We start from the raw sequence: 12,068 nt of genomic DNA on the forward strand, positions 1-12,068 counted from the left end.
ACAGGACCAATCTGCTGGTTTTATAGAACTGATGTAAAAACTGAAAATGATCAGCAGGAAGAAAACGACTATAAAACTCTCATTGAATAAAAATACATGTGAGAAGATTTAAAGCCAAAGAACATAGACTTTAATGAACAGAACCAGGAAACACCACAAAGCTTTCATCTTAAAATTGTTTTATTTATTACAATATCTCAGAGCAGACCCCCCCTCTTCAGACAAGGCAGTTATCAAATCATGCTATAAGGCTGTAAGAAAACACAGCACACACACACACACACACACACACACACACATGCATTCGCTACAAGGCTGTTTGATAAAAAATGAGCTGACTTGAAAAATCTCTCACTTCCTGTAGCTCTTTAAGAGTTCAGACTCTGTTTATTTTTCGCAACCAGACTTTTATTTTGGTAGTTCTGTCTTCTTCCTCTGCTGTGGAGCTGCTGAGACATGAGGACAAACTGGACATCAGACAGGAGACGTCCTGTCCATCTGCTTTGAGATGAGTCACATGAAGATCAGAGCATCATGACATCATCAGGTCTTTACAGAGAGATAACAACAGACTGACACAGATCATCACATTACACACAGGTAACACACCTAAGCTTCACTCCACTTTAAAGATCTTTACTGTGACTGAATGGAGCATGAAAACCGTCTGTTCACTGCGGTTCATCTCCTCCACAGACAACAATTCTGTGCTGGTTCAGGTCCTCAGGTCAGGTCAGACGAATCCAGGTTTTGATCGCAGTGACCAGATCAAGCCTCCTCTGTGTTTCCTCTGTCAGGCTCTAACCGTCCTGTCCGTGTGTGGACGTTAACTGGAGCTCGTCACAATCGTTCACAGAGGCAGAGATCAGGTGTTTCTACAGCACTACACCCAGCACGTCCAGGTCTCTGAAGACCGGGATCTGATGTTTACATGTGCAGACACATCACCTGGAAAGAATATTCTGGAGTCCAGATCAACTGTCTATTCAGAAACACCTTCACTGGCACCTTTTCCTTCAGTTATGTTGCATTCAGGTTCCTCTAGATCATATGTGATGTGATAGTATATGATGCAGATTAATAATATATAACCATCATTATAGGAGAGAGTTCAGATTATTACTTCATGAATAAAGAGTCCAGCTGAAGCTGAAGCTGCACCACGTTTCATTCTGAACAGCATGATGTTAAAAGGAGAAAAATGAAACACTTTTTACAAGGCGAGAATCGTGTCATGGTCCTTTAACCTCTAGACCCTCTCCAGACATCCAATCTCACAGCACCAGGTCACCATGTTAACTCAGAATGTTTATGACAACAAAACAAATCTTTATAAATAATAATAAGAACTACAGATTTGGTTCACATCAGCTGATGAAACACCGTTACGCAGAGACAAGTCAGTGAGGCTGATTCACATCTATAATCTACAGCAGAGCATGTACTGTACAGGAATAGCACCTTCTCATGGTTTATACTGGTTTTAATGGGATCACTGGGATACAGCTGGTCTAATATCACTGACTGACCTTTGACCTGCTGTAACCTCTGACCCCACTTCAGTCCTTCTTCATCCTCGGACAGAGATCTTGTTTTCCACAGCAGCCAGCATCGAGCACAGCCGAGAGTTCTCATTGGCCAGCAGCTTGGAGGGCTCGTCATACTCCACTACCTGGTCCAATCACATGGAAGGAAACTTTATTTACCTCTCCTTCTACACTCACATTTCTCTGTTGTCATGCTAACAACTATCTTTATTTATTTCACTTTCTACAGATCAGAGATTAAAACCTCTGACATCATCAACATCATAACGACTGACCCTAATGTGCACCTGAAGAAGCCTGGACAGGTTAACTGGGACCGCCCTGTCCCAGACTGTCTCAGACTGTCACATTGTCCCACACTGTCCCACACTGTCTCAGGCGGTCTCCCATTGTCCCAGACTGTCTCACACGGTTTCAGACTGTCTCAGACTGTCCCAGACTGTCTCTCACTGTCTCACATGGATTCAGACTGTCTCACATTGTCCCAGGCTGTCTCATACTGTCCACACTGTCTCACACTGTCCCAGACTGTCTCACACTGTCTCACACTGTGCCAGACACAGTCAACTCAAATATTTATCCTGATCAGTGCTGAGGCAACAGGAGAGAATTTTAACAGTATAAAAACATTATGTGATGTTATATGCAGATGACATGTTATTGTATATCACCTATCACTGACTGTTGTAACTGATGAGCTGTGTACAGATTGTGGAATGGATCCAAACAGTTGAATGTAGGTGAGACTGGAGTGCATGGACTCAGTGGAGTCAGGTCCCAGCGGACCTTTGGGCCTGAGGAGGAGCATCCTTCACTCATCTCCTCAGAGTCACAGACTCACTAACATCTACACTAAATATAATCCAAAGACTAGACCAGAACCATGTCCCACATCAGAACTGGTTCTCACTCTTTTAAATAACATCAACAGGTCCTGAGCCCCTATTGGTCAGTGCAGTACCTGTCCTTGGTTGAGCACCATGATGCGGTTGGAGGCGAGGACGGTGTGGAGGCGGTGAGCAATGGTCAGGGTGGTGCAGTCCTGAAACGAGCTCCTGATGGTCTCTTGGATCAGAGCGTCTGTCTCAGCATCCATGGCTGCTGTGGCCTCGTCCAAGATCAGGACCTGCAACCAGAACCAGCCAATCACACCACAGAACCTCTCTCTGACTTTACCTGTCTGTCTCTGAGTTAACCTGTCTCTGTCTCACCTTGCACTGCCTCAGCAGAGCTCTGGCGACACACAGCAGCTGTCTCTCTCCAACAGAGAAGTTTTCTCCGTTCTCCACCACCTCCGCCTCCAGCTTCAGGGACAGCTGGGACACCTGAGAGACAGGCAGACAATCAGTCAGACAGGCAGACAGACAGACAGATGGTCAGACAGACAGAGAGACAGTCAGACAGGCAGGGCACAGTCTGTACTCACACACTCCTTCATGTGACTCCTCTCCAGAGCGTCCCAGATCTGCTCCTCACTGTACTGGTTAAAGGGGTCCAGATTAGACCTGGAACACACAGACTGGCGTGTATGTGCTGAAAATTCAGGAAACAGACAAATCGTTGTCATACACCCTCCCCCCTCTTAGGAGCTCCTCGGGTGGGTGTTTCTACCTGACCGTCCCACTGAACAGCACTGGGTCCTGGGGGATGATGGACAGTTTGCTGCGGAGGTTGGCCAGTCCAATGTCACTGATGTCGATGCCGTCGATCAGAATGGATCCCCCACAGCACTCCACCAGCCTGAACAAGACCACGCCAAGAGATGACTTCCCTGCACACAGACAGGCAGGGAGACACAGAGACAGGGGGACATGTCCACAGGGCTTAGAGTCATTTTTAATTAAACCTTTGACCTGTGGAGACCCAGAACCTCGTCCTACCTGATCCGGTCCTGCCCACGATGCCGACCTTCTCTTTGGGCCTGATGGTGCAGGAGATCCTGTTCAGGACCAGAGGGAGGTTCTCCTGGTACCTCATCTCCACTTCCCTGAACACTAGCTCCCCCTGGTGGGGCCAGCCAGCCGGAGGGGCACGACCTTTGACCTGGGCAGGGGCCTCCTGGGACAGGGACTGATATACAGACAGTGTAGTGTTTTACCCAGGCTGGGACTGAGGTGGCGTCAGTCCAGCTGTTGTTCAGGGATCAGATCACAGAGGAGAAACAGCAGGACATGTCCCGGCCCAAGGTCCAGGGTGCTCTGGTTACATGGTTCGTGCCTTAGACCACAGAGTCACTGTGACGCCTCATATGATAATTTTCACCTTAAGTTTAGAGGGTAAAAACCCAACACCAGATTCTGACTGGTCTCAGACCAGGTCAGCTGAAGTCAACTTACAGCTGAGTAAAACTAAATCTTCTAGGAAACATATTATAAACTACTGAATATCAGCATGTTAGCATGTAGCATGTAAACATTTAGAGTATAATCTCAACATGCACACAGTCAGCATGTTTGGCATCAATATTCAACAGAAGCATTGAATTTAAAGTACAGCTGATCCAGTTTAGACAGAAACTCAAACAGCTGGTGTGCACATGTTCAGCTGCTGGAAACAGGTTCAAACTTCTCCTCAATGATCTGAACTGATCCAGATTCCAAAACCTGATTCTTGGACAATGTTTAGACGTTATGGTTTCTCCACAGGGAGGGGGGCTGTCTTTAATTCTCTCAGGGAGATCAATGTAACCAGCAGGAAGAACCTGTTCCTGTACCTGGATGTAATGGTGGATTCTCTCCACTGAAGTAAAGCGAGCTTCAGTCTCAGATGCCAAACGAACCGTGAACTGGAACAAGCCTGTTAACTGGAGGAAGGACAGACACGCTCACGTCACAGTGTTGATAGTGTGTTTCCAGCAGGTAACAGAAGGTGTGTTGGCGTAAGTTACCTGCACAGCGTAGGAGATGGCAAGGCCGGCGTAGGCGGGAGGGATCTGTCCGTGCATCAGGACCATCATCAGGGCGGTGATGCTGATCAGAGCCACACTGATGACGTCCAGGCGCACTGCCAGCCACCGCATTGCACAGCTGAACAGGTAGAATGGAGCCTGGTTCTGGTCTAGCAGAAGCTGGTATCTGAAAACAACAACACATGCAGCCTGGGTGTGGTTTCGGGTCATGGATAATACCCTGGTGCCTGCTCTGCACATTTTGTGGTTCCACCACTGACCTGTGGAGGAAGTCCCTATCCATGCCATAGGCCTGCAGCGTGGCCAGGCCCTGGATGCTGGAGGTGATGTGGGACATAAAGGGGGACATCGTCACATTGTCCAGACGCTTCAGCTCCCGGATGAAGACCCTGGAGACACTGTGAAGGGCTGCAAAGAGAAAGACCAGAGGACCCACAGCCACCAGAAACCATGGGAAAACACAGCTGATGACGCCCAGACAGAAGAAGACCAGGATCACGTTCTGGATGAACATCTCAGCCTGGAAGGGCAGGCGGGTGTCGACTGGAGGGGAAAACACAAGAGGTTATCACTAAAGTTTCTAAAGGCTCTGTGACTCATCCCACATCTCATCCTGTCCTTCACCTTCATCCATGTCCTTGGAGAAGTGGCTGAGGATCCGTCCTGTGGGCATCGTGTCGAAGAACTTCATGGGGCAGCGGAGGATCTTGTGGAAGAGCTGGTCGTGCAGCTTGGAGGAGGCTTGCAGAGTTCCCTGCAGAGAGCCCACCAGAGACAGACCAGAAACACCACTGATGTGATGTGAGGAACAGTGTCAACTGATATTGAACTTCTGATAGTGAGTGTTTAATGGCAGATAGCTCAGCAGGAACAAGGAGCACTTGAAAACCTGGTTCAGGCCCAAAGACAGAGGTGATGATGTATGGACTGAGTCTGTCTCGGCTCAGCTCTGAGTACCTGCTGAAGCTGAGCGTCGCCAGTAAATCTAAATCTAATGCCATCTTTCCCATTAGATTCCTCGGACATGTGCAGAAACTTTGACAGGTCTCTGGAGGATTTGGACTGTGGTGGACTGACCTTGACGAAGGCGATGCCTCTGATCAGTTTGAAGAGCAGCATGACTCCCATAGAGGAGGCATAAACAGCAGCGTAGTGTTGCATCATGGGATTGTCCTTCATGCTGATGCTCACCATGGAGTTGTTTCCCTGTGGTACCATGGTGTTCTGGAAAAAACAAGAAATGAAGAGGAGTCAGGAGGAGAAGGAGTTAATGGTTGAGTGGGGGAGGAAGTAAAGAGATGGGGGAGGCAGTGATCGGGGGGGAGACACACTCACTGCCCTGGTTGATCCAGTAGCTGAGCCACCACTGACAGAAGGCGGAACTCCCCACATTAAAGACGAACAGGACCAGGATCAGCAGGCAGGAGGCGGAGCCACCGCACGCAACCATGTAGAGCCGATACACAGACCAGGCCACGCCCCCACACTGCTGCTCCTCCCCTTTAATGTCACATGATCAAGCACAGTAAAATACAGTAGAATAGAACAGAACAGAATAGAACAGAACAGAGGTGTAGCAGTGTTCTGTCTTACCATTGTCCTTGACAACCGGTGGATTCTTCTTCACTGATCCTGGTTTACTGTCTGCTGGTTTCCTCTGAGAGCCACCAGATTTCCTGCTGGGAGCCTGAGGCAGACAGACAGGTAGAGAGAGAGAGAAAGAGAGAGGGACAGAGTTGAACACAGAGAAAGAAGAAAGAACACATAGGCAGCCATGGATATTCTATCTGGGTCTCAACACAGATAGAAAATGAACTAAGGGCACAACAGGAGATAGTGCAGAGATATGTGTAGTAAACATTAACTACATATTTGATCATTTGGCTTCATTATCAAACTTAAAATGTTAAACAAAACAACCAAGGAAAATGAACAAGGAGAACTGGTTTGATTCAGACACAAAACCATTAGGAAGACATTAAGTCTCAAACCAAAAACAGAGCAATCCAGCCAGTCAGGAGCTCCGCCTTGGTTACTGTGAGAATCTAAAACAATATTGAAACACACTGAGAGTAAAACAAGAGCAATATCTACAAAACCAATTAAACTAATAGAAGAGTCTCTGGGGTCAAATAAATTCTCGGAAAAATGGAACTTATTTACCAAGAAACATCACAACGAACAGTTCATTCAAAATGGAGATACTTGGAAAAATCATATTGAAGATCTCTATAGAAAACTACAACAAATCAAGTCCAAGAGGGGATTTCAGAAAACTGAAAGATCTTGAAAGAGCTATAAAGAACAATAAAATGCTTTCCTGAGGAAAATGTGTGTGAATGCTGAGAGCTGAATGAGATTGCTGAAGCAATGCTGAAGTAGCTGAAGCAACTTCTGAAGATTAAAAGCAGAACTTGTGAGGTCAATGGCCTAAAATGGTTTAAAAAGCAGAATTGTTGAAACTGAAAAAAAAAAGTAAAAATCCTGCGAGCTCAAGTGTAACAGTTGAAGAGTTGGAAAAGCTGAAGTCAGTACATGAAGAACCTGAAAATCCTGAAATCTTCACTTCATTATCTGAACAAACTGAAATGTAGGCTATTAAATTGGAAGAAATTGCTGAGCTAATGCTGCACATTGCTGAATAGACAGCAGTCCTGCACAAGAAAAACTTACTGGAAGCTCAAAAACACTGCAAACTGATAGCTGAAGAAAATTACTGAAGCAACTGTCCAGTCTGAATTTTGATCTTGCTTTATGAGTAATAATTTATAAAAAAGCTTTCAACCTGTCTGTCTGTCTGTCTGTCTTTTCCTGTCTGTGCCTGTCTGTCTATCAATCTATCTGTCTGTCTGTCTATGTGGACTCAGTTTGAGAGACAAACTAAAATTAACTGCTGAATATTTCTTGACTAAAACTGTATTCAAACATGTTTACAGTGAGAACTGTTGAGATGTGTGTAAATTCATGTCTGTTGTATGTAGGGTTGGGACAGACTGTAGCAAAAGTACCTAAAGCAATGTTGAGGAAGTTGAAGCACTAGCTAAGCAGAACTTATAGCTGAAAGCTGAATGGCCAAAAATTGTTTAAAAAGCAGTGGAATTGTATAAAATGCAGAAATAAGTGTTAAAATGCTGCAACCTAAGGTGTAATAGCTAAAGAGTTGGAGAAGCTGCAGTCAGTACCTGAAAAAGCTGAAAATCCTGAAATCTTAACTTCATTATCTGAACAAACTGAAATGTATTAAATTGAAAGACATCGAATCAATACTGGAAATAGCTCAAATAGCAGGTGAAATGTAAAAGCAAAACTTGTAAGGTTAAAGCTTAGGGAGTGTGTGTGTGTGTGTGTGTGTGTTTGTGTGTGTGTGTGTGTGTGTGTGTGTGTGTGTGTATGTGTGTGTGTGTGTGTGTGTGTGTGTGTATGTGTTGTGTGTGTGTGTGTGAGTCTGGCTGAGCTCACACAAATCTGTGAGAGATTACTTTTTAGACTAATAGAAAGTGGTATAGGGGGGAAATCTTTTAATGTACTTAATTCAATTATGAAAATAACAAATTGCCTGTCAAAATTGGAGATAAATACACCGACTTGTTCCCACAGGGTACAGGGGTGAAGCAAGGCTGCAACCTCGGCCCCATCTTCTTCAATATTTATATGAATGAACTAGCATTGTTATTATTATTAAGTATATAATTTTATTTAGTTTTTTTTCCTTTTCTTTATTTCATTAGCTATTTATTCAATAAATTCTATTAATAATTATATTGTATTTGATTATATTAATATGGTTATTGACTTTTTTCTCTTTCTTTCTTTTTTTGAATATTCAATTCATTTCCATTTAATTCCACTGATTATTGGGCTTTGGCCTCACATTGAAAATGTCATGCCAATAAAGCCTGTTGAATTGAATTGAACTGAAAAATTGAATTGACAGACAGGTAGACAAGTAGACAGAGAGACAGGTTGACAGACAGGTAAAAACAGAGACAGACAGACAGGTAGACAAGTAGATAGACAGGTGGACAGACGGACAGGTACCTCGATGTATGGAGTGTCTCCCAGCTGGAAGTGGTTGAACATGGCAGCATAGTCTCCATTCAGTTTCATTAGGTTGTCATGGTTACCTTGCTCCACTATACTCCCCTCCCTCATCAGGATGATGTCATCACAGTCCACCAGGTACTGGACACAAATGCACACAGGTTATTTCCATGGTAACTGTTTGCAGTAGAGGGTTCCTGTCCCTGTCAGGAGGAGGTTTACCTGCAGCTGGTGAGTGACGAAGATGACAGTGTTGTGACGAAGGTGCTTCCTGATCGCATTGTGGAAGATGTGGTTGGCCACATGGGCGTCAAGGGCGCTGAGTGGGTCATCCAGGATGTAAATGTCCCGGTCGCTGTAAAGGGCACGGGCTAAGCTGATTCGCTGGCGCTGTCCGCCACTCAGGTTGGCACCACGTTCCCCAATCTGACAGGTTGGAAACATGGAGGTCTTCAGAGAGCTGTGATGTGTTTGAGCTGCTGACATGTTCATGTCACATAGCACCATGTTAGATCCTGATAAACTACATGCTGTTTGTCCAGGGTGAAGTCAGATAACCTCTCCTGGTTTGGAAACAACCACTCATGAAACACTGACTCTGCTTTTACTTCACACTGATGAGTTTCAGGTGGTGACCTCAGTGTTTTAGTCCCAAACTGGTTCAGATCTCCAAGGCCCTGTTCAGACCTGGTATTGACATCCGTCTTGGGGATCCCATCACAAGTGGACAGCTCTAAGTTCAGATGTGAATGCAATAAGGACCCACAGAGATCTGATCACTCGGACCACATTCAGAGGTGGTCTGGGTCGCATGTGTCCAAATTCTGTGAACGCAAATGTGTCATGGCCACATTGAGGGTGACCACGTGATCGGATCACTGAAGACGCATGTTAATACCAGGTCTGAACAGGGTATAGTTACTCATCAAAATGTTAATGAACCAGCTGGGTGCTGCTATCCCTGATACCCCTCCCCTGATTTACAGATGTGTGGGAGGTGGAGACAGACTGATCTCTGGACCAGAACCAGGTGTTAGTGTTTATGAAACATGAGCCACATTCCACTGCAGAAATGTATTGAAACACAACGTAATCGTGTATCTCTGGTTCTGCTTTGTCTCCACTTGTCTCCACTCGCTTTGGGGACGAATTAAATCCAGTTTAGGTTCTCTCAGAGAACGGATTCAGTGTTGTCAATTTTGATTGGTTTAGGACAAGGACGACTACAACAATCACAAAGCAGTGTGTCCAGACTGGGATCTGGAGTCAGGGGTTAAAACCTGAAGGTGGACCACCACATATGCTGGTGGGGGTATACAGTGGAAGGATAAGCAAGGTAGTCCAGATGTCCGTCACCCCAGTCTCATCCTCCACTTCTTCCTGGGGGATCCTGATGGATTCCCAGACCAGATGGGATATATAATCCCTCATTATGTCCTGGGTCAGATCCAGGGTCTCCTCCCGCTTGTACTTGCCCAGAACACTTCCACAGGGAGGTATTGAGATGTCATCTCCTGAATCCTAGACTCAACAACTGGCCTCTGTAGCACCATGACATAAGCTTCTCCAGGGACGGTAAGGAGCACCCTCCTGTTCCTGTCCACAGGCACTGTCCTCCACCAGTAAAGACAAAACAGAGCGAGCAGCAAAGAAGATAAAACAAGATCATAGAAAAATACAGGATCACAATGCTGCAGCTGAGAAAACAAAAAAATATGAACTGGTTCAAAAAGCTAGATGCTGTCACCATCCTGCTGTCACCTTTTACAAGACACGTGGGAAATGTTCAGGATTGTAAAATACAGTGGGAATGTGAGAAGAAGCTCAAACCAGGACTCAACAGACTCTTAAAGATGTTGAGGGAAGACCCAGTTCAGAGGTCGCTACATTCCTGCAGTGGAAAAGTGATTCAGTGAGTTCAGCACCTCACCTCTACTAACGATCCTCCTATCAAAGACAAGAGCTACATGCTTTAGCAGTGCCTGTGTTGGTGTGTAGGACCACGCCTCTACCTACTGCCTACACTAAGGTAAAAAAACAGGAAGTGACACCTCTGTGAGGTCAGCGTCTGGCAGTAGGGTGAGGTCTGGTCTGAGACAGCAGGCGCTCAGCACCGACTGATACCTGCACACACACACACACACACACACACACACACACACACACAGAAAGGTAAGTTAGTTAGACTGGATCTAGAAGCTGGACCACGCCCAAAAACTAAACCAATGTCCACACCTGTCATCCAGGTGTCTCCCTCTCACCTGTCCTCCTGGTACTGCTGTCCAAACAGGATGTTGTCTCTCAGCGTTGCGTTCAGGATCCAGGCCTGCTGAGCCACATAGGCCAGCCTTCCTCTGACAGCCACACTGCCCTCCAACACAGTCATCTGCTAATACATAATCAATAATCAATACCACTCATTCCATTAGAGCGAGTGGTGGTTAAATGAAGTTAATGAAGGTAACGTCACCTGTCCTAAGATGGCTGAGATCAGGGAGGTTTTCCCACTGCCCACACTGCCACAGACACCAACCAGCTTCCCCTGATCAGACAGACAGGTAGAGAGACAGACAGGTGAGAGAGACAAAGAGACAGACAGGTAGAGAGCCAGGCAGACAGAGAGGCAGACAGACAGACAGCGAGACAGAGACAGACAGACAGGTAGCGAGACAGAGGGAGACAGACAGACAGACAGGTAGAGAGATAGAGGGAGACAGACAGACAGACAGACAAACAGACAGACAGGTAGAGAGCCAGGCAGACAGAGAGAAAGACAGACAGACAGGTAGAAAGACAGAGACAGACAGACAGACAGGCAGACAGACAGACAGACAGACAGACAGACAGGCAGACAGGCAGACAGACAGACAGGCAGACAGACAGACAGACAGGCAGACAGACAGACAGACAGACAGACAGACAGACATGCTGTATCTGACCCTGGATGGTGCGTCTACCTGCTGGATGCTCAGGTTGATGCAGTGCAGGGTGCTCTGAAGGCGTGGGGAGACAGGAGGGACAGACAGGTCAGCAGGACAGGTCTCCTCCTCCTCCTCCTCCTCTTCTGGGCTTGAGGTTACATCTCCTCCTTCTCTCAGCAGGGAGCCAGTTACCTCCTCCTGCTCCTCCTCCTCCTCCTGGTGAACAGCAGCCCTGTCTCTGCACCTGGAGATCACCACACACATTTTAGCTGTTTATTCCACTGCAGGAACTGTTTAGAGAACAGCAGAACATTCTCATTGATCAGTCCATGGTATATGTTCTGCTCCCAAACACTCCATACCATGTACATGTTCATCAACTAACACGCTTTTGGAATAATTTACCCCCAGAGAAACCACATAGCCTTATAATCAGGCTGACATGTTGTTTTAGTTCATTCTATCTGAATAGTGGAACAAATAGTTGATGTGGGCGTTGGTTCAAGAGGTCTAGAACCAGGCCAGGCTTCACCACAACAACCCATGTACAACAGCCACATTACTGCTGACACCACACTGATCCACCTGATGCCTGGCGTGGCATCAGCATTAATGCATGAATTACATAGGTAAATAGTATGTGGTAATTAA

General features: G+C 46.1%; 1 protein-coding gene across 1 annotated transcript in view; it reads right to left on the reverse strand.

Moving 5' to 3' along the window:
- Positions 1 to 155: 155 nt before the first annotated feature.
- abcc5 (ATP-binding cassette, sub-family C (CFTR/MRP), member 5) overlaps positions 156 to 12,068 on the reverse strand; it is a 23,532-nt gene continuing 11,619 nt past the window's right edge. Inside the window, exons 12-30 of the mRNA XM_087176958.1 lie at positions 11,454 to 11,661; positions 10,967 to 11,038; positions 10,758 to 10,882; positions 10,548 to 10,620; positions 8,719 to 8,922; positions 8,494 to 8,637; positions 6,049 to 6,142; positions 5,783 to 5,955; positions 5,533 to 5,679; positions 5,080 to 5,209; positions 4,716 to 4,998; positions 4,435 to 4,621; positions 4,261 to 4,350; positions 3,428 to 3,617; positions 3,159 to 3,318; positions 2,974 to 3,052; positions 2,759 to 2,872; positions 2,509 to 2,673; positions 156 to 1,672 (exon numbers count right to left, since the gene is read on the reverse strand). Of these exons, the coding sequence (XP_087033084.1) occupies positions 1,571 to 1,672; positions 2,509 to 2,673; positions 2,759 to 2,872; positions 2,974 to 3,052; positions 3,159 to 3,318; positions 3,428 to 3,617; positions 4,261 to 4,350; positions 4,435 to 4,621; positions 4,716 to 4,998; positions 5,080 to 5,209; positions 5,533 to 5,679; positions 5,783 to 5,955; positions 6,049 to 6,142; positions 8,494 to 8,637; positions 8,719 to 8,922; positions 10,548 to 10,620; positions 10,758 to 10,882; positions 10,967 to 11,038; positions 11,454 to 11,661 (2,740 nt within the window). The 3' untranslated portion in view covers positions 156 to 1,570. The remainder of the gene's footprint in view (positions 1,673 to 2,508; positions 2,674 to 2,758; positions 2,873 to 2,973; positions 3,053 to 3,158; positions 3,319 to 3,427; positions 3,618 to 4,260; positions 4,351 to 4,434; positions 4,622 to 4,715; positions 4,999 to 5,079; positions 5,210 to 5,532; positions 5,680 to 5,782; positions 5,956 to 6,048; positions 6,143 to 8,493; positions 8,638 to 8,718; positions 8,923 to 10,547; positions 10,621 to 10,757; positions 10,883 to 10,966; positions 11,039 to 11,453; positions 11,662 to 12,068) is intronic.

This window comes from Seriola lalandi, unplaced genomic scaffold, assembly GCF_002814215.2.
Source record: "Seriola lalandi dorsalis isolate HSWRI2012SDOR001 ecotype SW California unplaced genomic scaffold, Sedor1 jcf7180002054575, whole genome shotgun sequence".
NCBI lineage: Eukaryota > Metazoa > Chordata > Actinopteri > Carangiformes > Carangidae > Seriola > Seriola lalandi.